The 24,994-nt window shown below is 38.1% G+C and overlaps 3 protein-coding genes and 1 long non-coding RNA gene across 5 annotated transcripts; 2 read left to right on the top strand and 2 right to left on the bottom strand.

Annotated features, from left to right (window-relative positions):
- Positions 1–2,855: 2,855 nt before the first annotated feature.
- On the top strand, positions 2,856–5,686 carry LOC132846068 (uncharacterized). The gene is made up of 8 exons (XM_060870581.1): positions 2,856–2,896; positions 3,049–3,185; positions 3,285–3,410; positions 3,499–3,520; positions 4,288–4,326; positions 4,456–4,539; positions 4,993–5,086; positions 5,596–5,686. Exons 1-8 carry the CDS (start codon positions 2,866–2,868, stop codon positions 5,684–5,686), a joined length of 624 nt encoding a protein of 207 aa, XP_060726564.1. The 5' UTR covers positions 2,856–2,865.
- Positions 5,687–10,273: 4,587 nt separating this feature from the next.
- On the bottom strand, positions 10,274–16,257 carry LOC132846312 (CCN family member 3-like). The gene is made up of 5 exons (XM_060870993.1): positions 13,641–16,257; positions 13,087–13,216; positions 12,183–12,437; positions 11,887–12,092; positions 10,274–11,566 (listed from the first exon to the last, which is right to left on the bottom strand). The coding sequence occupies exons 1-5, from the start codon at positions 13,758–13,760 to the stop codon at positions 11,267–11,269; spliced, it is 1,011 nt and encodes a 336-aa protein (XP_060726976.1). The 5' UTR covers positions 13,761–16,257; the 3' UTR covers positions 10,274–11,266.
- Positions 16,258–18,091: 1,834 nt separating this feature from the next.
- Positions 18,092–23,368, bottom strand: mal2 (mal, T cell differentiation protein 2). Its single transcript, XM_060871005.1, has 4 exons — positions 23,237–23,368; positions 21,417–21,587; positions 20,042–20,221; positions 18,092–18,982 (listed from the first exon to the last, which is right to left on the bottom strand). Exons 1-4 carry the CDS (start codon positions 23,348–23,350, stop codon positions 18,911–18,913), a joined length of 537 nt encoding a protein of 178 aa, XP_060726988.1. The 5' UTR covers positions 23,351–23,368; the 3' UTR covers positions 18,092–18,910.
- Positions 21,471–24,109, top strand: LOC132846329 (uncharacterized). Of its 2 annotated transcripts, none has more exons than XR_009648488.1 (4): positions 21,471–21,606; positions 22,378–22,480; positions 23,153–23,550; positions 23,678–24,109. It is a non-coding gene; the product is annotated as an uncharacterized LOC132846329 (long non-coding RNA). The 2 variants fall into 2 exon arrangements; XR_009648487.1 differs by having other exon boundaries at positions 23,221–23,550.
- Positions 24,110–24,994: the final 885 nt, after the last annotated feature.

Raw genomic sequence — 24,994 nt, forward strand, 5'->3', positions numbered from 1 at the left:
CAAATACAATACGGGACAGTGACGTCACTCTCCCATACATGCTTTTGTTGCCATAAAATGTGCATTGCTGTGCATACAAGCTTCTTTTATGTCATGGCATAAAATGTTATACCATTATTATTATGACCAGTGGAGGATAATTAGGATGTGCACATGACATATTTTCTTGATTTGAAAAAAAAGTTTGACTTTTGTGACATCTCTTGTATGTAAAGTATCCTGTAAATTATATTGTGCTGCACACATGCTTTGAAGTACATTTAATTTGAAATAAAATAAAATAAAAAAAATCTAAGAGCACATGCTTACCTTGTTCCTCTGCCAGAAGTTAAATTCCTGTTTTGTTTTCCCACTATGCAGTGCTTAAGGTAAATAAATGTTTTTAAGGGGACAGAAACATGTTAAATGTCTATTGACTGTTAAAAGCATTCATAAAACTTAAGACAATACACAGGTTAATAGACAATTTATTTCACATCATTTAATGCCATTTTGAGATTTTTCTTTTTTTTCTTTCTTTCTTTCGCTCAAGCTTGGCCATTAAAGTGTGTAACTCTCCTCCATGTGTTAAAGTGTGTACAGTAACTCTCCCCCATGTGTTTGATCTTCATCAAAACTAATTTAAAATAACAAATGAACCATTTTAACTCTATGATATAGAGGCTTTTTTGAGGTTTGCTGAAAGAATCAATGTTTGTAAGTATAATAACTCATTTGCTGCACCCTCAAGGAATCTGGCATCTTTAATTCTACACCAGTTTATTTAGAGCTGTTAACAAAGACACTTATGCAGGATTCTGAGAGGTCTTAGTCATGACAAGATATGACATAACATGAAGTCTTGTTGGTGTGGAACTGGGAGTGTTGAACTGATTTGGAAAGATTTGAATAGCAAGAAATACATCAGATCATAAGGAGAACTGTGTGCTAAAAGATTTCGGTGTTCAACATTAAATGCTTTTATATATCCTTTTTCTCTTACACACTGACAATCCTTTTACTTTTTAAATAATTGCTGTTTTGCTTTTGTGTATTATCTTTTGTATTGTCTTGTAGTGTTTTGTATAGTTTGTATGAACTTTCGTTTGCCTTGACTTTGTCTTGTGTAGTTGTGTGAGCAATTGTGTGTAGTGGTATGCAGTTGTGTGTGTAGTTGTCTGTCATTGTTTGTTCTTGTGTGTGTAGTTGTGTGTAGTTGTGTGCCATTCGTATTTTCGTCCTAAACAATGTACTCAACACTTAACTGTTCTTCTTGTGAGCCAAAGGTGAACACAATTTCTGACATACAGTCTTCAGACATCACTGTCTGACTCTCTTCTACTTTGTTTTTTCCTCTTAGATGGTACTTTAAACACTGGCTCATCTTCCATCTCCACATCTCTGTTGTGTTTTCGGGCGACAGTCCTGCACCTCTGTCTCATGCCCCACCACATTACTGACCGTTAAAACACATTCTAAAACACCCTCCTACATATCTCATTACAGAGGTGCTGCAGTGTATCTTCAGAGCTATTTATGATTTCATTTCTTTATCTTTTTTTTTTGTTTTAGTGTAATGAATAATCTGAAACTAAAACCCAGTTAAAAGTGCACTGAAAGTGTGTGTTTGAAAATAGACACTAGTGTCATGATCACTAGTGTCACACTAATGATCATGAGGGAAATCAATATAATCTCCTGTGAGGTTGAGCTCTCACACAACACCTTAGTCCAACCAGTCTTAACCACTAGGCGTTCTCTCTCTCTCTCTCTCTCTCTCTCTCTCTCTCTCTCTGAAATTATGGCTTTAAACAGATGACTATGAATTAGAGAGTGTTGTCTAACTTTGTCCAGTTCGTTCATCTGTTAATGGACACTGAAAAGTGGCTGAAGTAAACACTGACACTTGAATTGGCACAAGACATTTTTGTGTGATGTCCAATGATGTTAAAAGCATTAGAAAATCATCTGTAACACATTTTATATTCCATTGTTCCATTATATTCCATTCCGATCTGTTTTTGTTTTTCTCTGGGTGCTTCAGGTCATTTTCTATAAATCAAGGCAGGTTTTAGCCTGTGATGATAAGACTGACAAAGAGTTACAGTATGTCCCTGAGGATGAACAGGAACTTGAGATTTGGCATCAATAATCGTGTTGCTCATTAAAGATCAAACAGGTGCTTGATTGTTCCCTTATATACCTTGAGGCATCTCAGCATGGATTTTTTCAGTAGCCAATGGAGGTTAGCTGCCTTTTCTTCATGACCTTGCTTCTGTCTTGTCAAGTAACTCAGCAATCTTTTGAAAGCACCGCCTGTTTCCTCTCATCTGTTGCTCCTTTACCTCACAATAATCACTCAGTCACCTCATCTGAAATCTGATTTGACTTCTTGCCTCTCTTAAACTTAATGTCTTAGAACGGAGCTCTGCCTAGTTGTTGATAGCGAGCTATTAGATTCAGTTGGTCCTAGAGCTGTATTTTAACTCTGGTCCTGACCAGCATCTGTCTGTACTCCTGTCTGTCCCTGAAGACTCTTATGACTCAGCAGCATCCTGCCTCTCGCCACAGTAACACACTTTATGCTCCACTGGCTGCAACACATAATCGTTTCTGTCATTTTCATTGTCCAGAATTGTAGGTTTTAAATCTGAACTCTTTCAGTTTTAGCAGGCACTGTTTACTGTACAGAACACATAACTAATACTGCTTTTTTCCCCAGAGAGATCAGAGAGACTTCCTGACTTCACCACTGAAGACTTCCTCTTGCCAGCAGTCCTTTACAGAGCACAACAGCTTCTGCTGACACACACCTCCTCCACACACACATACCCCTCCTACACTGACATACCTCATCCACACACTCAGGACCGTACTGCAAGCAGCATGTGTGCGATCAGGAAACTTTTCATTACATGTAAGTCTGAGCTGAACTTTAAAGGATGTGGAAGTTATAACTTTTAGTAACTTTTAGGCTCTATAAGTTTTGGTCTTTAGACTCATGGACTGCTCTGAGCACCCTGCTCTTTTGTTTTTGTGTGTTTGTGTGTGTACCTTTCTCTTGTGTAGGTGTGGTTATGTTATGGATGAACTGGACTCTCTCTGAAGTTCCTCCATGGTGTTGTATTAAAAGCTTCACCAATAAATCAGTGATGTTCACAGTGAACACCACAAAACACTGTAATGAATACATCTGGAAGAAGGAGGTGAGAACTGCCTATATCTATAATACAGGATTATTCATCTAAGTTTGTCAAGTTTCTTATTGGAACACGATTTGTGTGTGTGTGTGTGTGTGTGTGTAGGAAACACCCATAACTGATGAGAAGAACAATGAGGACTATATTGTCCTTAAAAAGGGACCAAACTGGATTCTTCTTAACGGGAACTTCTCAGGGATTAACTTCAGGTGTTTCGATCTAGATAACAAGGTGTGTTAATTAGTAACTCTTACTTAATCCTGATTTACATAAACCCTACAAATCACCCTAACACTCTTTTATTAATGCTTTTAAACAGTTTACCACACTTCAGTGCACAGGTATGTTCTTCTTCTTTTGCTTCTTCATCTTCTTACAAGTAATATTTGTATCTGTAATGTAGAAGACACGTGACTTGTGTTAAAACACTGTCTTGTTGAAAACACTGCTACTCTAGTAATAATACAATTCACTTGAGCATTAAAACAGAAGATAATGTGGCTAAGGGATATTCATCCAGCTTCACTGTCTCAGACACTGCTTAGGATTTAAAGCATGACCTGTTGACTCAACACAGTCTTTTCTTTGACTCTGGAAAGTGATTTTTTTTTTTCTTCAAAATTGCAAATTACTCAAAATCATTCATCTTAACACTAGTTTCAGTTACAATGAATAAACTTACTCAAGTATTCTAAGAGAGAGTGTGTGTGTGCCCTGCGATGGGTTGGCACTCCGTCCAGGGTGTATCCTGCCTTGATGCCCGATGACGCCTGAGATAGGCACAGGCTCCCCGTGACCCGAGGTAGTTCGGATAAACGGTAGAAGATGAATGAATGAATGAAAGTATTCTAAGAGGACATGTCAACAGCTCAGACTACTATTGTTATTGGTATCTGGTTTTTATACATCAGTTATCTCTAAATGGCAATGATATGCATGATAACGAACCCCCCCTGCTCCGGGTGTGTGTTCACAGTGTGCGTATGTTTACTGCTGTGTGTGTGAACTTTGGATGGGTTAAATGCAGAGAACGAATTCTGAGTATGGGTCACCAAACTTAGCTGTATGTCACGTCACTACCTATGAATGTTTGTTCCTCCTCCTGCAGATCCGTGTGACTCTGGAAAGGCTGATACTTTCATGGATGGTGAGTTTCAGCATTTATTACTTGTTTATTAAAACTTCACAGTAAAACCTAAAGAATGAATCTGGCACAAATATGTATTCTAATATAGACTCATTTGCCTAAACTATAACAATGCTGAACTTTATTCAGATGATAGCGACCATGACAAAGGCGATGGTGGTGACGGAGGACGTGGAGGTGATGGAGGTGACAGAGGACCTGGAGGTGATGGAGGTGAATATAAGTCACTCATGTGTTTTTTAAAGGACAGTCCAGTACAGAAGTTCGAACCTGAGGTAAAATTGTTAGTGCTAGACCAGGGGAATTTCCAAATAAATAGAAAGCAGAGTGAAATGAGCAGTGAGATTTTAACACGTCTGTGATCAACATAGTTTGATGTAACCACAACATTTACAGTACTTTTACAATATTTGGCAGAAGCATTATCCAGAGTGACAAAGAGTTTATTTTATACAATTTTCAGATCAGCAGGCCAACACCTCAACCCCTGAGCTACCACATCCCTCATGTGTCACACTGAAATTTAGAACATGAAAAATAATGAAAAATATTAGAGCTGGATTAAGTGCTATTCTGTGTGAGGCTGTATAATCAGTGTGGAAGCTGTTGTGTTGAGGGAATCCAGTGATTAATGTGACTCTCTCTCTCTCTCTCTCTCTTTTACAGTCCCTGATTCCAAGGCTGCAAAAATGTCTGTCATCAGTGTACCTGTCATCAGCGTAGCTCTCGCCATCATCATATGGAAATCAGGATGTTACAGGTTTAACATCCTATTGTGCAAAAATATAGGAATCTGAACAAAGAGTGTCACTGTAAACATGGATGTATGGAGTGTTTAAGCATGTTTTTCATTTGGTACAGTACAGAACAGTAAAGTTCACACAGTTGTGTGTGTATGTGAGCTTAGTCAGCAAGAGGGAGTAGAGTGTTTGTGTGAGGGGTGTGTGGGGTGAAGAGTGTATGAGAGGTGTGTGAAGTCATCCACAATGCTGTTAGCTTTGAAGATGCAGCGTGTGGCAATCAGAAAGTAGAAAAATGTTCACATTATTTTCCTTGTGTAGTGCACTAAATAGGGAGCAGGGTAATAAATCATTTCCTGTGTAGTGCACATACATGTTTAGTGAATATAAATATATATTAAAAAAAATATACAATAAAATTGATGTAAAATATACATCTAGTGCACTGCATAGGGTGTAGGGAGCTAGGGTACTGCTGTAAAACACGATGTTTCATCTCAGTATGTTTCTGTGTATCTCTTAATTACAGGAGATGCTGTGCTAACAGACCTGAATCTAACCATGCTAATGGAGGGTTCCAGGCTGTAGGTCAGGTGGACCAACAGGAGTCCATCGTGTGATCTACTGGAACCTGATTTAGAGTTACACTGGCTGTAGATCATTAGTGCTCTTTCCTTTGTTTACCTGTGATTTTGCATGCAGCTGTGCACAGCTGTAATCTTGTAGAAGAATGATGAGTGAATCATCAGTTTGTTTCTCAGAACAGCTTCAGTAGCTCTTATTCTTTTACACACTGTGATATAAACTATGTCTATGTATTGTGGAAGGTATTATATAATATTATATTATTATATTATATTATATTATATTATATTATATTATATTATATTATATTATATTATATTATATTATATTATACAGCACTGGTGTGAAGTCAGTACTAGATTTGAGGTTAATAGACAATTTATTTCACATCATTTAATGCCATTTTGAGATTTTTCTTTTTTTCTTTCTTTCTTTCGCTTAACCTTGGCCATTAAAGTGTGTAACTCTCCTCCGTGTGTGTGTGTGGTTTATTTTTATTTAACACTACATTTATCTCCATCATTAAAAACAGTAATATTACAATTCCTTCACTTCCTGAACACCAGAATAAAGACCACAGAGCTAACAGGAGCTATGTGTTCTGTACTGTACACACATTACACACTGTACTCTCTCTCTCTCACACACACACACACACATCTGGATCCTCTGTTCAGATTGTAGGATTACACAACGGGCCAACACCCAAGGAATCTGGCACCTTTAAATCTACACCAGTTTATTTAGATCCGTTACCAGAGACGCTTATGCAGGATTCTGAGAGGTCTTAGTCATGACATGACATGACATAACATAACATGAAGTGTTGTTGGTGTGGAACTGGGAGTGTTGAACTGATTTGGAAAGATTTGAATAGCAAGAAATACATCAGACTCCACATAGATGAAGCAGATCATGAGAACTGTGTGCTGAAAGATTTCAGTGTTCATCATTACATGCTTTTATATATCCTTTTTCTCTTACACACTGACAATCCTTTTCCATTTTAAATAAGAGAGACTTTTAAAAAGTCAACAGGAAAAGAAAGTGGAGATTTATTGTCACTCGCAGAGTGTGTGTGTGTGTGTGTGTGTGTGTGTGAGAGAGAGAGAGAGAGAGAGAGAGAGAGAGAGAGAGAGAGAGAGACCTCACACCATTTCTAAGAAATTGCCTGATTAGTTAAACAATGGTGCTGAAGGGGACATTTTTTGTGTGTAATTGTGTGTAGTTGTGTGCCATTCAGTCAATTGCTGTTTGCTTTTGTGTATTGTCTTTTGTGTATTATCTTTTGTATTGTCTTGTAGTATTTTGTATAGTTTGTATGAACTTTCTTTTGTCTTGACTTTGTCTTGTGTAGTTGTGTATGCAATTGTGTGCAGTTGTGTGAGCAATTGTGTGCAGTGGTATGCAGTTGTGTGCAGTTGGGTGTGTAGTTGTCTGTGTCATTGTTTGTTGTTGTGTGTGTAGTTGTGTGTAGTTGTGTGCCATTTAGTCAACATTACATACTTCTATATATCCTTTTTCTCTTACACACTGACAATCCTTTTCTGTTTCAAATAAGAGAGACCTTTAAAAAGTCAACAGGAAAAGAAAGAGGAGATTAATTGTTGTCACTCACAGATGAATGGCTGAAGGGATGTGTTATAGTGTTATGAAGGTTTTCACGAAACCTGAGTGGGGGAATCACCTGTAAATCATCAATCATCAAACAATGGTGCTGAAGGGGAATTTGTTTGTGTGTAGTTGTGTGTACTGTAGTTATGTGCCATTCAGTTCAGAAAACTTTCTTTTGTTTTGACTTTGTCTTGTGTAGTTGTGTGTGCAGTTGTGTGTAGCTGTGTGTGCAGTTGTGTGAGCAATTGTGTGCAGTGGTCTGTAGTTGTGTGTGTAGTTGTGTGTAGTTGTGTGTCATTCAGTCAGTTGCTGTTTTGCTTTTGTGTATTGTCTTTTGTGTATTATCTTTTGTATTGTCTTGTAGTGTTTTGTAACATTTGTTTGCATTGTCTTTTGACTTGACTATGTTGTGTAGTTGGTGTGCAATTGTGTGCAGTGGTAAGTGTAGTTGTGTGTAGGTAGATCAGCAGAATTTTTCTACAGAAAACCTTCTGAATCTCAGGAAAGTCAAGACAAATTAAAAGAGGCAACACAGATGCACATCTCATCCCTGCTTGCTTCATATAAGGTATTTTTGCTTGTAGCCAAATCGAATTTTTTTTCTGAGGCACTAATTGTGCCTTGTGCCCACAGCTTGCCATCCTAGTAGATACTGTATGCCTTCAGACTGACGCTATGTCTGCGACACCGGGCCAACGCCCACTTCCCCTACACATCTTGAGCAGAAATGAATGCAGTGAAAATTAATGCAATGATGAGCAATGTGTATTATCTTTTATGTATTATCTTTAGTGTATTATATTTTGTATTGTCTTGTAGTGTTTTGTATAGTTTGTATGGTCTGTCTTTTATCTTGACTTTGTCTTGTGTAGTTTTGTGTGCAGTTGTGTGCGTAATTGTGTTGCACAGCTCTTCCCTGCTTGCTTCATATAAGGTATTTTTGCTTGTAGCCAAATCGAAAAAAAAAGCTCACAGCAAACCGTGGCATTAAGACAATTCACTGCATAAATAAAAGGAAAACTTTAGCTTCGAAACATCTGTGCCCCAAATTACAAAGTCCCAAATTATAAAGTCCTTAATTATGCTGTTAAAATCATCAGATTCATTAAATCCCGACTGTTGTGTGACAGAGCAAACTCTGAACACCAGCAACTATTGCTTCATACTAATTTACACTGCTCTCAAGGGACTGTCTGAGTTACAGGAGGAAGTCAGTGATATTTTCTCTCAGCACTTGCATACACTTGCACCACTGATGAAAAACTGGCTGTCCTATTTAGTATGATTGAAGTTGGAACTGCAAGGTAAAGACACAACTGTCCTAGACCTCTGGTATAGGCAATGCCAGGACGGAAATTTCAGTAGAGAGTACAGGATATTTTCATATTTTCCTGACATCGAGGTTCACTATTCTGCACTTGACTGGATAAGGAACCCTTTTGTGGCTACCTGCATCCAGACTGCTACTGTTACTCTCCAGCTGAAAGAGAATGTTGTACTGAAATTGATAATAATTGAGTGATGGGTTGTATAATTTCACATTAAACAAAAGAAAGTAACATTCAAATGGAGCTTGTTGAACCATTAATCTGGAAATATGGTGTTGTTTTACAGGCTGAAGTAGAAGTTGAAATTGTTCTGAAAAGTTCTGAAATTGACAATGTTGTTCGATTTTAAATGGCCAGAAGCAATTCTAGTTGTCAGTTATTAAAATAGTTTAATAATTACTAATGCCTTCATTATGTATTGCATTCATTCTCTTAATTGAGCTTTTAGTTATGATTGGATAGAAAACAGGGGATGGCAGGTGAAAGCAGGGGAAGGGAGTCCCTGAGGCTGGTTTGAGATGTGATCTTTCTATCTAAATGTATAAAATACAGCATTGCCGCCACCTACAGTCACAGTACAGTCATTGCACTAATTACAACAGGCTTTTGTCTTTTCAAAATAAAATCTTATTAAAAGTCGTCACTTTCGACAATAATCACTTCTTTTTGTGCCCAGGTGGCTGATTTACTTCACCAGCTTATCTGCCTTCTCGTTAAACAGCTGACACAATATTGTTATTTGTGAATTAAAATGTTAAATGAAATGCTAAAATTATTTAATTTTGAGATAAAATGTTATTCGTGATGTTAAAGTTATGACATGGTTTAAATGAGATGCTGTAGCTCTGGCCTCTGACTAGCATTAGCTTGTGTTAGTGTTAGCATAAATGAACTAATTAGAATTAGCACAGCTAACAACATACTGCTTTAGTGAGCAGATATGAGATGATAACTATTAAATAGTTAAATAATAACTGTTGGTATGAATGATATAGAGAACTGTAAATCAATATAAAGATAATTTCCTCAAAATCACCAGCTCAGATATTTTCAGTTTTTCACTGCTCTGATTAGCATTAGCGGTTAACTAACTAACTAACTAACTAAGTAAGTAGGTAAGTAAATAAATAAACACCAGCTCATTATTGAGGCTAATTTTGTAGATAAAACTATTTTCATGAATTAAAATTTGTCTTTTTAACAAAGCTGAGCTGTTAATTTATGTTTTTCACAAAAAAATATTTAATATTTAAGATTTAATTTCTGATTTTTGTGTAGAAATTTTGTAACGTTAGCTATGTAGAGATAAACAAACCCAGGATAATAATATTTTTTATCAAATCACATTAAAGGTCTCAGAATCATTTAAACTGACTTTTCATGAGTGTTTAATATTCAGTACTGTCTGGAATACTAAATACACAAAATGTGGTATTTTTGTCCTTACATTTTGTCCTGAGAGTGTAAACATTTGTGTGTTTCTATATAAACTCTCAGTTGTTGTTTTTTTTATCATTTATGACTAATTAATGTTGCATTGTACAAAGGTTTCCTAGAAAAAGAGATTAAAATATTGGAAATAAAATAATCCACAGAAATACAGCTCATGTATAAAAATAGCTTTATTATTATAAAGTGTTTATCATGATAATGACACAAATCATCTGCTTAAAAGCTGAGGAATGTAATGACACAAGCTGATAACCCAACACTAACAATATGTATTTTAAAAACGTACGTGGAAAAAATCTAAACATATAGATGAGAGATCAAACATGAACTCATTAAACTTTCAGTCCACTGTGAACGTGACCTTTGACCACTGACACACTGCATCCACTTGGTCGTGACTGGTGTTCTTTTATGATGCCAGGGCCTGGGAGAGGTCTCACACACATGCACACACCAGAGGAATTTGTCTGACACTGCTGAGCATTAGGTTGGTGAAAATTTAGAACAGCATGTCCAAGTATTTCATTCTCTTTCCATCTCTCTGATTTCCATCTCATTGATTAGAGAGAGTCAGTGTGGTCCAGCTCAGAGAAGACCTGCTTACTGAGAGGATAGAAATAACCTCATTGAGTTGAGAAGAACAATGTGTTAGAAAGATGTGATGTGATGTAATTTACTCTTCAGTACTTTTAGGTGTTGGATCTAGACATCTAGAACCAAAGAGAGAAAATTTTCTTCCTGTGGTTATATTTTGGATCATTAAGAATAACTGATGCTGAGCTAAATAACTGTCACTTTAAAAGCACACATGGTGTTTTACATAATTTCAGGGCAGAGAGCTGAATAAAACAACACTATTTTGTTTAATGATGAGACTGACAAGAATGATTCACTTTATTAATTTTTTAAAGCTGTTTATAAAAGAAAATAACTAAAATAACAAAATAGCTACAAAGTGTTTGTGGAGTGTTGTTTTACAGTCAGAGTGAAATAACACAAAACTGATGCTACAGTATGAGTGAATGTTGTCTGTGCTGTTTTAAACAAATCTCTGTGATTAACTGCGCGCAAGCCTCTAAGATTAGTAAGATTTGTGTGAATTATGATGTCTCATGGTGCCGTGAACACTGTGTGGTTTAAACTTTTACTCGGGTCCTGGCTCCTGTCAGGTTTCACCTCGGTGGAAGCAGTAAGAGAATCTCTGTGTTTCTCCACATGACTTCAGCGTGTGAGGAAGGCGGAGTGTCCGATCTTAGGTCCGTGCTGTGAAACCCTGTCCTCAGCAGGGCAGTTACGGTGGCATGCACACGTACGGATAAACATGACAGGTCTCTTGAGTGTGGCTCCGGTCGGGCAGCGAAACCTCACAGGTGCCGTCTTGGTGGCGTGAGGTGTACAGCAGCGACCATCTGAACACCGGCCACAGAACCGAGGACGAAATGCCTGCACACTCGTGCAGTTCCTGAAAGTGAAGTGCACAGGTCTGGGGCTCTGCGTCGTACTGAGACAAGCCCCCACTTCCTGTGGAGGAAAAAATCACAAACATGACCTTTAAACTAGAACAAGAACTAAACCTCTCGAGGTCACATGTCTCATTCAGATTCAAGTGATTAATTCTGAGATACTGGATTGTAGTTTTTGAACAAATATTTCCTAGAATATTTAATAATAATAATAATAATAATAATAATAATAATAATAATAATAATAATAATAATAAATAATCAGTTTGGAGGTAAATTAACCGGTTTGTTTGATTGTTTTTTAACTGTAGATGTCATTTACAGCCTCTGGGTTGAGGGTGATTTGAACGCAAAGACTTGGGTCTCTCTCTTTCATACCTGATGCTCTTCTTGCTCGTTTAGGGTGTGGCAGGGACGCACCAAACACAACCGGCTCTGTTTTACCATCTCACATCGCCGGTTCTGATTGGTCACTCGTGTGGACACTCCCATCCCACATGACCGAGAACACGCACTCCACTCAGTTGTGTGCTCTATACACTCCATGCTGGGATCGAAGCCCAGCGTGTCTTCCTGTCTGTATGCTGAGATTCACAGAAACATTCACATTAACCGACTCTATACCATCTACTTTCAATACTCCAGTATGGTGATTAAAGGTCCTCAGAGCTCACCTGCCATTGCCACGCCCCCCAGCACGCTGACCTCGGCCTGTTCATCACACACCCACTTCTCACAGCATTCTCCAGGAACCTGCACCTTACGTGGGAATGGACAGTCCGGACCTGGGAGCATCACGTCCAGGTTACAGCGAGGGACACAGCTGATCTGCCCACCGCGACACACACACTGATAACTGCAGCTCGGGAAGAACGTCTCGCCGCTGTGGTACACAGAGCTGCCCATTGCACAGGGCTCTGCATCAGGAGCTGCTCACGAGACAAAAGAAAAAAAGATGAGCATGAAAATGTGAGTAAGATTATTGTCCTTGACTATGGACCAAACTGGATTCGTCTTTTCTGGGATTAACTTCAGGTGTATGGATCCAGACAACAAGGTGTAATTATTATCTTCATTAATCCTTACTTACTTAAACACTGCATATCGCCCTTACACACTCTTACACACGCTTTTATTAACGCTTCTAAACAGATGAACCCACTTCAGTGCACAGGTATGTTTTTTCTTCTTTATCTAAATACTAGTACTATTTGTCTCTAATCCTTGAAAATTAATGACAATGATATTCATGTATGTGAGAGTACTTGTGAACACATGCAGTACTGAATCCTCAGTAGTGTGAGGAAACCATGAGATCATCACACATAAACACCTGAACCAGTGCTCAACTCAGACCCTAAACCATGCCCCAGACCCTAAACCACGCCTAAGACCCTAAACCACACTCTGGTCCCCAGACCACACCCCAAACCCTAAACCACACCCCAGATTCTAAACCACGCCCCAAACTCTGAACCACGCCCCACACCCTAAACCACACTCTAGGCCCTAAACCACATCCAGAGCTCAAACCACGCCTCTCAGTGGCCCTCAGACCAGCCTGAAGTACACACTCACCATCACAAACTCCGGTCCTGTTCCTGCTTCCTCCCATGTAGTGACAACGCAGCTCCTTCTGACATGGTTCTGTGCGTGAACACGGTTCTCCTCTCTGTCTCACACACATCACTGCACAGAATAACAGAACCTGTACAGAGAACCCAGAGATCACTTTCAGAGATCCAGAACCTCTATAAAGACTCCACCATCACACTCTTAAATACCAAAGATTTAACTCTGTTTAATGTTTGCTTGTTAACACAGCTTTTTGTTACTTCCTTCTGGATGTGTGAGCTAGACTGAAACCTCAGTCAGGAGTTCTATTTGTTAAAATGATCAAAAGTATACACACCCTTTCTGTTGCTCAAGGTAATGTATATTATTTATTAAATTATGCTGTTAATTACATAAGTTTTTATTTAAGTAAATAAATATTCTCTCATGTCCTAGACCAGAAAATATGTTGACAAAAATAATTTAAAAAAGAGAGTCTAAAAGGTGATTATTTTGTTTTTCTATGACTAAACTAAACTTTTGCATGCAGTGGTACAAATGGAATTAAAAACAATCACCTGTGCACAGACGCAGAGAGAAACCTCCTTCTTCATTAAATTATCAACAAACATCATCAGATTGTGTCCTGGCCTGGTAAAGTCCTTCTCTCTGCTGAACGCCGCTCCCCTCCAACTCATTTATACACTCCCCCCAAAAAAAATAGACAAGGGAAAAGGGGCGGGATTAGACAGGGTTCCCAAACAGCTGATTGGACAGCAATGTATTAGCAGGTCACATTTTACTGCCAAAGAAAAAGTATAACCTCTTGACCCATTATGCATGCACACACACATACACACACACACACACACACACACACACACACACACAAACACACAAACACGCATACACACACTCCCTCTCACTCACACACACAAATTGTTTATAAGTTACACCTGATGTGGCTTCATGAAGAGTGAGATAAAGTTCTGTTTGTCTTACACAGACCAGACTGTACGCTTCACAACACTACACAATCTCACATGATTGACGTCTCACTAAAGGCCTGTTACGGATCAGCGGAGCAAAGACAGAACAAAGAGGCAGCAGAACCGTTAGCTGAGCAAACACTTGAAGGTGCTGTTAAACATTTCTTAGCTTTTACTGTGAAACTATTTGACGAGACATGAATCACATCCAGGGCTGTAATTTATATACAGCAATAAAGCTGCTCTAATCCATGTGCACACACGTCTCCTGGCAGCAGAAGACTACACACACACACACTCACTGGATGGACACAATGAGTCAGTAATAGCCAGTAAAATCTAATGTGCTAAGCTCTTTTCATTCTTCTCAATGATTGGATTACGTTTTTTAAACCGATTACATGGATTCAGGGGCGGGACTATACATGAGTTCATTTTGTGATGTCACAACATGACTTCAGAGTTTTGGATTAGCTAATTTAGTGATGTTAAGGCTTTATTGATGACATGGATGTGTGTTTTTTCTCTGTCTTTTTTTGTCTTTTTTTTTAAGCCATTTAAACACAAATTGTGATGAGGTTAACTGGTCTGTGGTGAAACTGTTAAAGAACAACTAGCAGACTCAGAAGTAAAAAATATTACCTGAACACACAATGTATAAAACAATAGAAGAAGCTGCACACGGTCAACTCCCAGAATGCACTTCAGTTCCACCACTTTCGGCAGGCAGACAAACGACATTGTAGGTCATTATAACAGAGTGATGAAAGACGTTTACAATCAAAATTCATAATAAAATAAATCTTGGCAGCTCACAGGTTTTCCTTTAATAGAGAAGGTTATGGTTTTTTCAAGCTCTGAGATTGTGAATAATTAAAAGTTTTAAAAGGTTCCTCTGGGAGGAAATGGGGTCGGTTTTTGGAGGACTCTGGTCACCGCTGGCTAACCTGTGACACACACTTCGCTTTCCGTTATGTTCTGTGTGAGGAATTTTGTTTGCTGCTGATCAGAGTTTAAACGATCCTGATTTTGGCTGCTGCTACAGAAACACTTTAATAGGCCGTGTCTTTTTGGCAAGGTTTTGGCACTTTGGTGTAAGGTCATGGCCAGACCACTCGGGATTATTCAGCTCGTTTGTAAGGGTTTATTAGAGTTCTGCTCTGAATTCACATCCAGATCTTCAGTTTGTTCTCCTTCACTCCAAATAAAAAAAATGTAAAAAACCCATCAACTTTTATCCATCAGGGTTTTGCTACATAATCCGTCTTTCATCTGTCCATGTCTGTTTAGAAATGTTTAAAAAAATGGAAAAACTAACACAACAGAACAGATTTTCACGTGTTTTGACCTGAATGAAAGGAGGTGAAGAAATCCTGCTGGACATATGATCAGGTCGATAAATGAGGTAAATATTTTGACCCTAATATATATTTTTTGGTCTAATTGTTAAAATAAAAAGCTGCCAAACTTCAGTCTACATTTGGAACAAGGATTTGATGTTCAAGTTGTTGTGTAAAGCGTGTGTGTGACATTTGCTTGCACATCCAGATGTTCCAGAGAAAAACCACATGACGTCAGATTGGTCCAAGTGAGTCTGAAAAGCTGTTTTGAATCCATTTCTAAAACACGTCATGTATCATATTTGATTGTGTTTGTTTGTTTTTGTTGTTCAGACTGAACATCTGTCCATAAGATGAAGGTTTGGAAATTTGTTTTAATGTTGGGTTTAAAGCACCACAGAACTTTAAGACACATGACACAAACATCTGTAATGTTCTGATGGATAATGATCAGTTACTGTAGAAGGTGATGATGATGGAGAACCCACAACATAAGAACCCTGATATTCCAACATATTTAAAGTCATGAGTAACAGAAGCTGCTACCCAAAACTTATCCAGATGTTCAAAATGTTTACATCCAGATGTTCAAAAGGTGGCAGATCTTCAACATTTTTCTTCTAACCGTAGCTGTGTGTTGAGCGATTTTCAGTGTGGGACATGGGACTGTGTGCTGTTTGTTTTCTCTTTACAGAGTTCCAGATGTTTACACAGAAACAAAGACCAGCTGAATTTATGAAGCAAATATTCACCTGCTTTTAAATGGAACCCGACAGATGTTGATGGAGGGTGCTGAGTGTTTCACAAAAGGATAAACCTAAACCCCTTCTCCAGGTTCTGACCTGCTGCATCATCACCATGGTGCTCTGCTTTCTACCGTGGAAAACAATACAGAAGAACAATAAAATACAAAAAAAAGTAGTTCTATGTCTAGATTTTTTTAAACATCTGCACTGGTGATCTGTTGGAAAAAAATATTATTCTTGGTAAATCTCTCTATTTTATTGATGACATTGAGTTATTATTATAATTGGACTGATCTTCCTGCTTGCTGCCGCTCCGGCTCATAAATGAAGAGATGATATGAGAAGCTTGTAACGGTGGTCTTTGTGAAAGCCGTGTCGTAATAACACCAGCACATGGAATGTTGCACCTGACCTCTGGAAGCCTTCGTGCTCATTCTCGTCATTCTAGTGTTTTCTGCATGCACCAAGCTGGAATGTGCTGCTCTCCAAGGAGAAGTTCAGAAACGTTCCAGCGCTCTGAGAAAGTGTGGTTTGGATGTGTAGTCAGGATTTACAGCTCCTCTTCTGTTTGGTTTGTGCTTGGTTTGCTGCGGTGATGAATGATGGAGACCTGGCCTGTAGATTTACTGCTGCTATCCTGACAGTGTCACGGTGCCAGCCTGCTGCATAAATCAGCACTGGCCCAAAAAGCCTCTGATGTTCTTGGCCGTTCCGAGCGATTTGCAAAGACATACATAACGGTGGTCCAGTCTTTATTTTGGTGAAGGCTTTCTGCCTGACAGGAGATCTCCAGCCAAAACCAATGGATGTAAAATAGAACTGCGGCCACAGCAGGATGCTGGATACGATCTTAGCCTGTGACACCTGGCAGAGTCGGGGAGCCTTCTCGTTTTTTCATTTTCATGTCTGGAGAGTGGAGCAGTCTTGTGTCTTTAGACGATTATCTGACCTGCCAAAGCCACACTGGCTTCCAGATGAGCTAGACACTAATAAATGCTAAAAACAGAAGCTTCCTGTTTGGCTCCTGTCGAACATCTTGAGCGGTGAAATTAATCAGCTGCGTGTCCTTGGCGAACAAGCAGAATTTAAGCTCGGGGACTTATAACGAAACGCTTATAAACCTTATAGAACCTTCTGCATGGGAACGGACTTCCTCCTGCCCTGACATGTTCTAGCCACGCCCACTGACCTGTACTCTCACTTGTATAAGCTTTATATCAGCTGTGAGATGTTTATTAATACAAAATGACACAAGAACTATTGATTGATTCTCTGGGATGAAAAAATAAATCACAACTAAAAAAATTCTATTTTAATTTGTAAAAATTTCATGGATATATTCATTTGAAGACTGAATTTTCTCCACTGGGGAAAATGTGAAAAGATTCTAAACCTTATTTTATTGGCTGGATTTGTTTTGAACTAAACTCTAACTCACCAAATTTACTAAACATTGATTAAAAAATTAAAAATAGAATATATTTTCCTCCAACGACTAAAAAACTAATTTGTTGCCATTAAAGACACTGCAGGTTTACTGGTCTGTCTGGTTTTGGATCTTGCTGCAGATCAGATTTCGTCTCCGTTCCCTCGTCCTCCTCGTTCTCCAGCTGTTGTTGTTTTGGAAAAATGTGACTTATTTTAGATCCAATTCAGCTTCAGCTTCAATAGAGTCTCCATCTTTCAGGACACATTAAGGGCAATACAGTAAAGAGGATCAGAATACTTCATCATCATCATCATCATCATCATCATCATCATCATCATCACCATAGCTGGTCTTGTATACATAAAGGGTACGTTTAATTTCGCTGTCTTCTTCTTCAGTCTTTCAGTGTGAGTTAAATTTCACATTCACACGTGACCATTTCCCATCATGCAATTTATTAAAATCTAATTTCGAAATTATTTTTGAAGAAATAAAAATGCAAATAAAATGAACTACAAAAATAAATTCATTAAAAACACAAAAAATTCATTGTTTTATTGACAACAATAAAATAAACAGATTATATTAGACTCAAACTGAAACTGGACATTAAAACGTTTATTAAATTACCTAAAAATCTATTTTTAATCTAAATATTCTCTGAGGTGTGATTGCAAAAGTTTTTACACCCTTCAGAAAACATGAAGACAAAATGTGATTTACAGCTAAAAAACATGTTTAGTTCCTTCAATTTTCACAAGTAACAAAAATGCAAATGTCAAGATATTAAAAAAATGTAAATATCACATCAAATGTTTGCACCCCCTTTTAAAAGGATATAAATGTAAAGGAATAAACATTATTATTATTATTATTATTATTATTATTATTATTATTATTATAGTTGTTATAATTATATTATTATTATTATATATTATTAAGTTGATGTGGAAATTTTTTTTGTCTCATTTTAAAATTATTTTCTTTTTCTTTTGTAGATAAAATATAAACCAGATGGACCGGTTACTTGTTTTGGTTCAGAAATCATGAAGGGGTACAAACTTTTGCACACTGTTGCATACTAACAGCACACTGAATTGTGGAGTTTTTCTGAAGACTATCTAACACTTGTGATAGAAATGTTTTGTGACATTACACAAAACTTAACTTTACAAACTGAAACCTATAATACACTAAACACACATGTCTATGCTGAAAGAGCAGAATCCTCTGTGTGTGTGTGTGTGTGTGTGTGTGTGTGTGTGTGTGTGTGTGTGTGTGTGTTTGTGTATGATAGTAAACGTGTCACCAGGGAGCGTCGCTGTGATGCCGTGACTCTCAATGTCACTTCCTCCATCGCTTAAAGCCCATGAACATACTGCAGCCGTAGCACACGGTCACAAAGAAAGCAAATATCTGAAACATCAAAACATACGTTACGTCAACACACATCACTTTAAATGACATCACAAATAGTACGAACCAATCGTCGGGCGATATGCAAATTCTTACGGAATCACACCGTAGAACCTGAACATGTTTAACCTGTTAGCATGCTAATGCTAGTGATGAACAGATTTCTAATACCAGTGATGTTAGGCTGTTAGGCACAGCAGGCGGGCATGTGGGGAGTGTCCTAATTTGCATATGGCTGCATATTCCTACATAATTTACATAAGTAATGAGGATGGAGGTGAAGAGACATCTATAGATGTTTGTGTTTCTGTAACTTAGATAAAGTATTTGAATAAGTTGCTGTTAAACACACTCTCTCACTCACTCACTCTCTCTCTCTCTCTCTCTCTCTCTCTCTCTCTCACACACACCTTTTGTCATAATGGCAAGGCAACAATGAGTTAATGTGAGAAAGCATGTCTGCTGCATGCAAGCTATAATGTGCAGTATTGTACACACTCCTTAGACACACACACACACACACACAGAAGACCTTGATTAAAAAGAAGTAAACAGGTTCTTCTAATAGTCTGTTACTTTATCTTTAGAGTTAGTTAGCAGGCGTGTAAACACAGTTTCCATGGCAATAAAACACCTACAGCACTGCTGCTCTGTGATTGTGAAAGCATGCTAGGCTAACAGCTATGCTAATATTGAGATACCACAGTCTTATAAAATAAAAGTTCTAATGAGAGTTAAATAAAAAAAATACACACAAGCACACACACACACACACACACACACACACACACACACACACACACACACACACACACACACACACTATACAATCTTATACTAGATTAATTTCTGCCCATTTCTATGGAATCATTTTACTCATGAATAGAGGAAACAGTATTTAATAAATATTTACAGAAATATTAAATGTCATGTAGACTGAAGTTTGTGTGTTTGTTTGTGAACTCGGTTAATGATGATGATGATGATGATGATGATGATGATGATAATGTATTTCAGCACATTGTGAATGGATGAGTTCAGCAGCATTGTGTGACTCACCGTAGCAACCACATTAATACTGTACTGTCTGAAGTCCATGAAGGTGATGATGTTCGTGTCAGGTTTGGACAAGCACATTGTCATGTTCATGTAGTGTTTATGAACTCCGGACGTTGCTGCTGCTTCCAGCACAAACGCAGAGAAATAGAAGAGCAGGGCCATGAAGTGGTACACCATATCCTGTAGGAAACATGGCACTGGGAATCAGCAGAGAACTCACTCCATGAAGCAAACAATAAACACCAGTTATATTTGATTTTAAAACATTTGATAAACTGTAAATGATTTATGTAAACTGATAGAAATTGACTGAAGGTTAAACACTAAAGAAAATAAAAGTATGCGGTAAGATTATTTATTTACATTTTTCTTGTAGTAATTAATCCACTGAATGTCATTGTTTAATCTCGTCATAATTAATGAGTATACACATGACTCTGCCCTTTGTACTACGCCATTCTGTGCCTGAGGTCATTAACGAGGAGCCAGAGGTGACACACCCTCCAGACTCTGCCTCCACACAGACCGGGGCACAGACGCACTGCCATCACAACAGTCCACGCCAACCTGACAGCTCTGAATAACTGTCATTAATGTGTGTCTGTGTGTGTGAGAGAGATAAGATAAGATAAGATAAGATAAGATAAGATAAGATAAGATAAGATAAGATAAGATAAGATAAGATATACCTTTATTCATCCCAAAATGGGGAAATTTCTTTGTTACAGCAGCAAAGAGATAGAAATGCAAATATATAAAAGAATAGAGACATAATATAATATAATATACAGTATTTACAGAGAGATATAAGAGAGATAGATAGTGTGTCTGCGTGTGAGAGAGAGATAGAGACAGATACAGTGAGTACATTTGAGAGTGAGATAAAGTGTGTATGTGTGTGTGAGAGGGAGAGTGTGTGTCTGTGTGTATCTCTGTGTGTGTAAGAGAGTGTGGGGGGGGGAGTGTGTGTGTGTGTGGGAGAGAGAGATAGAGAGAGAAACAGTGAGTGCATGTGAGAGTGAGATAGTGTGAGTGTGTATGTGTGTGTCTGTGTGTGTAAGAGTGAGAGAGAGTGTGTGTATGTGTGTCTGAGTGTGTGTAAGAGTGAGAGTGTGTGTGTGAGAGTGTGTATATGTGTGTCTCTGTGTGTGAGAGAGAAATAGAGTGTGCGTGTGTGTGAGAGAGAGCGAGAGGGTGTATATGTGTGTCTGTGGGTGGGCGTGTGTGTGAGGTAGATGTTCAGCATTAAAGTTGAGTGAAATTCTGCATAAAATCCAGCCATGTTCTCTTCCTGTTCTCTTCCTATTCTCTTCCTGTTTTCTTCCTGTTCTTTTCCTGTTCTCGTCCAGTTCATGTTAAGGTTATAAACACTCACCATGAAGTTCCAGTCGGTGTTGATTCGGTCTGCGAGGCCGAGCAGGAAGAGAGCGAGGTAGGCCAATGAACAGCAGAACAAAGTGACAGACACGAACATAACCCAGCCCTGGAGGATTGGCACGGGGACGTTTGAGGAGGCCACGAGAATCCAAACCAAACCCCCAAAGACCTGGGAAACAGAACAGAAGGTACTTTTAATAAATAGTAAATTGAGTTCCTGAGAGAGAGCATTCACATTCACAGATTTAACACTGTGTCTCTGTCGAGTTTGTGCTTATGTCTTTGTCGTCTGTATCTCTGTCTGTGTTTCTGTCTGTGCCTTTGTCTGTGTTTGTCTGTGCCTCTGTTTGTCTGTGCCTCTGTCTGTGTTTCTGTCTGTGCCTTTGTCTGTCTGTGTGTCTGTGCCTGTGTCTGTGCCCCTGTCTGTGTTTCTGTCTGTGCCTTTGTCTGTGCCTGTCTGCATGTCTATGCCTCTGTCTGTGTCTCAGTCTGTGACTGTGTCTTAATCTGTGTTTTTGTCTGTGACTCTGTTTCTGCCTGTGTCTCTGCTTAGTTGTGCCTCTGTCTGTGCTTCTGTTTGTGTATCTGTCTGTATTTCTGTCTGTGTCTCAGTCTGTTTTTGTCTGTGCCTCTGTCTCTGTCTGTCTGTGACTGTGTCTCTGTCTGTGTTTCTGTCTGTGGTTCTGTTTGTTTCTGTCTGTGTCTCTGCTTGTTTGTGCCTCTGTCTGTGCGTCTGTCTGTCATGACTGTGTCCCTGTCTGTGTTTCTGTCTATGTCTGTCTGTCTTTGTCTGTGTCTGTCTCTCTGTCTGTGCCTTTGTCTGTGTCTCTGTCTGTGTCTGTCTCTCTCTGTCTGTGTTTCTGTCTGTGCCGGGTTTTCCACTTATTCTTATTCTCAGGGTTGACGTGTTTGTGTGCAGCTTGTAGTTTAAATGTTTTGTATACATTTGCTGATTACAGATGAATGATATCAGGGTGTGGAGGAGAAACAGTGGAGCTGGAGATTTGCTTTGAAGTTCAACAGTGCTGCTGTATGAGGGCTGGAGCTCTAACAGGAGAACAGGTGAAGCAGGAAAAATCAGATAATCCCATGTAAATCTAGTTAACACACAGTAAATAAACTAGCAGCATGTTTTATTTGTTTTAGTGTTATCTGTATATTTATTTAAACATTATACTCTTTGGAAACTTCAGTGGTTTTGATTCTGGTTGATGATAATTAACTGTTCTGTTGATGAGTAAACAATACACAGTATCCAATTTTACTCTTCAACCTTCTCATTAATTTAATAATTATTCATTTCTTTATGTGTGAACAGGACAAATATCATTGTACAAGGAAAGCTTGCTCGTCACTATAAAGTTCTTGAATCTTGAAATTGGGATTTTAATGAGATTTGGTTTCAAGATCTAAAGGTTTTATAGACAAATAAACAGCAGATTCAACAGATCATAAACATTTCTGTTCATAAACACTGCAATATATTCCGCATAACAAATGACAGAGCTGAGGCTAAGAACACAGCTAGTGTCCTTTGAAGGAACATCTGAAGAAGTGTTTTTGTCTGTTATCTGGTAAAGTGTAAAAGCTCAACATTATTATCTTCTTAGTATCTCAATCTGATTAACATTTAGCTCTTGGGCCTTTTTAGAAAAGAGTTCCTTTAAGAAATCTTTTGCTTGCTAACTTTTTGGTGTGTGACCGAGATTTTGACGTTCATGTGACGTTCCTCAGAGGAGAAGCGCGAGTGTGAAATCATGTGTGTGAGCACCTCGGTATGGTTCCCTCTTCACCCCCTACAGGAGAACACACACTTACTATCTCCAAGCAGATCAGAGCTCCTGAATAGGTCCGGATGACATCCAGCCCCAGCGGCAGGGATATGGTGGGTGCCGGTAAAGAGGTGGCCGCCGGGTTCGTTGCTTCTGCCATCGTTCTGCAGTTCAACAGCAAGCAAGTGAGTGAAAGAGAGAAAGAGAGAGAGAGAGAAAGAGAGGGGTGGAAGAAATTCCACAAGTGTCACGTGATATGCAGAACCGGTCCTGCAGGTGTGTGTGTGTATGTGTGTGTGGAGCCACTCCTGCCCTCTGTCCTCAGTGTGGAATGCAGGAGAGGACAAAAAGGCGTCTCAGGTGAGATCATACACCTGCTCTGCCGTCTGCCTCTCTTTTCTCTTGCAGCTCTGCCCGTGTTTAATAATTCAGGAGAAGCTGATTGTCTCTGTGTGCTTCATGTTCTTTATGTTCTCTCATCGGGCAGCGTGTTAATGATTAACACAAAGCCTCAGCATGGAACGGCTCTCGGGTCAACATTGTGTTAAGAGTATCGGAGGAGATAACGAGCTCTCAGAAGGTGCTGACGTCACCAGGTGATGCTGAAGGACATGGACTTCGGGATGAAAAAAATTTAAGACTTAACTGGAAAAAACTGAGTAAATTCAGTCTGTATGAGGATAAATAAAACCCTTCATGCTGTGTGTTATTATTATTATTATTATTATTATTATTATTATTATTATTATTATTATTATTATTATTACACTTCTAACATCTGTGTTTGATGTGATCATCTTTTCTTCATATATAACTTAAACATAGCTGAAAAACAGTTAGAGATTAATTAATTATTAGCCAAAATCAACTCACACAATGTGTCATTGAACTTTTAACCACACACACACACACACAGATCTCAACATGATAAGAAATGATCCACTATTTCCTAAACATTTTACAATCTAAAAAAAACACAAAGGTTTAATCAGTCTTGATCTCCACACCTTTTAATCTCCCTCATGAATATTAATGAGAGGCTGTATGATCCAGGCTGTAAAATAAATGCATTCAATCTGTAAATCATTTATCGGATCTTAATCTGTCTCTGACCTGCTTAATCACACCTACTGTACATTACTACATGACTCAATAAACAAAGGAACAGAAGAGAAAATCTTGTGTCAATGTAATAAAATAAAGCAAAATAAATAGAATATTATTCTCCACCAATTACATGACTAAAAATGTCTTTATTTCATAATGAAGGGAGAAGTCATGTAGTCAATGTCATGTAATGCCACTATGGTCGACTTCCTGCAATAAACCATGGGACTGAATTACAGTTAATAAATAAATAAATAAAAATAAATAAATAAATAAATATAATAATAATAATAATAATAATAATAATAATAATAATAATAATAATAAACAAGAGTATATTGAATATATATATATAAATATATATATATATATATATATATATATATATATATATTCTTTTCTGAACATTCATAAGGAACATAAGGAAGGGGCACTAACTTTTGCACACAACTCTTCAGAGGTTAGTAGTTACTTTGTGATCAGTGGTAGGATGACATCATAATGACCTTGATAATTACTTCTACATGATAAGAGCACAGTCAGGGGCATGTAGGTCAAGGTCATATCATTTTATTTATATATTTATTTATTTAATAGTGTGTTCTTTATAGATTAATGTGCTAATGTTTCCATAAACATGGCATTTTAAACCTGGGTGAAACACAGAGATGTTTAATGAATTAACTGTTTTATATGT

This window comes from Tachysurus vachellii, chromosome 5 (assembly GCF_030014155.1).
Source record: "Tachysurus vachellii isolate PV-2020 chromosome 5, HZAU_Pvac_v1, whole genome shotgun sequence".
In the NCBI taxonomy this organism is placed as follows: domain Eukaryota; kingdom Metazoa; phylum Chordata; class Actinopteri; order Siluriformes; family Bagridae; genus Tachysurus; species Tachysurus vachellii.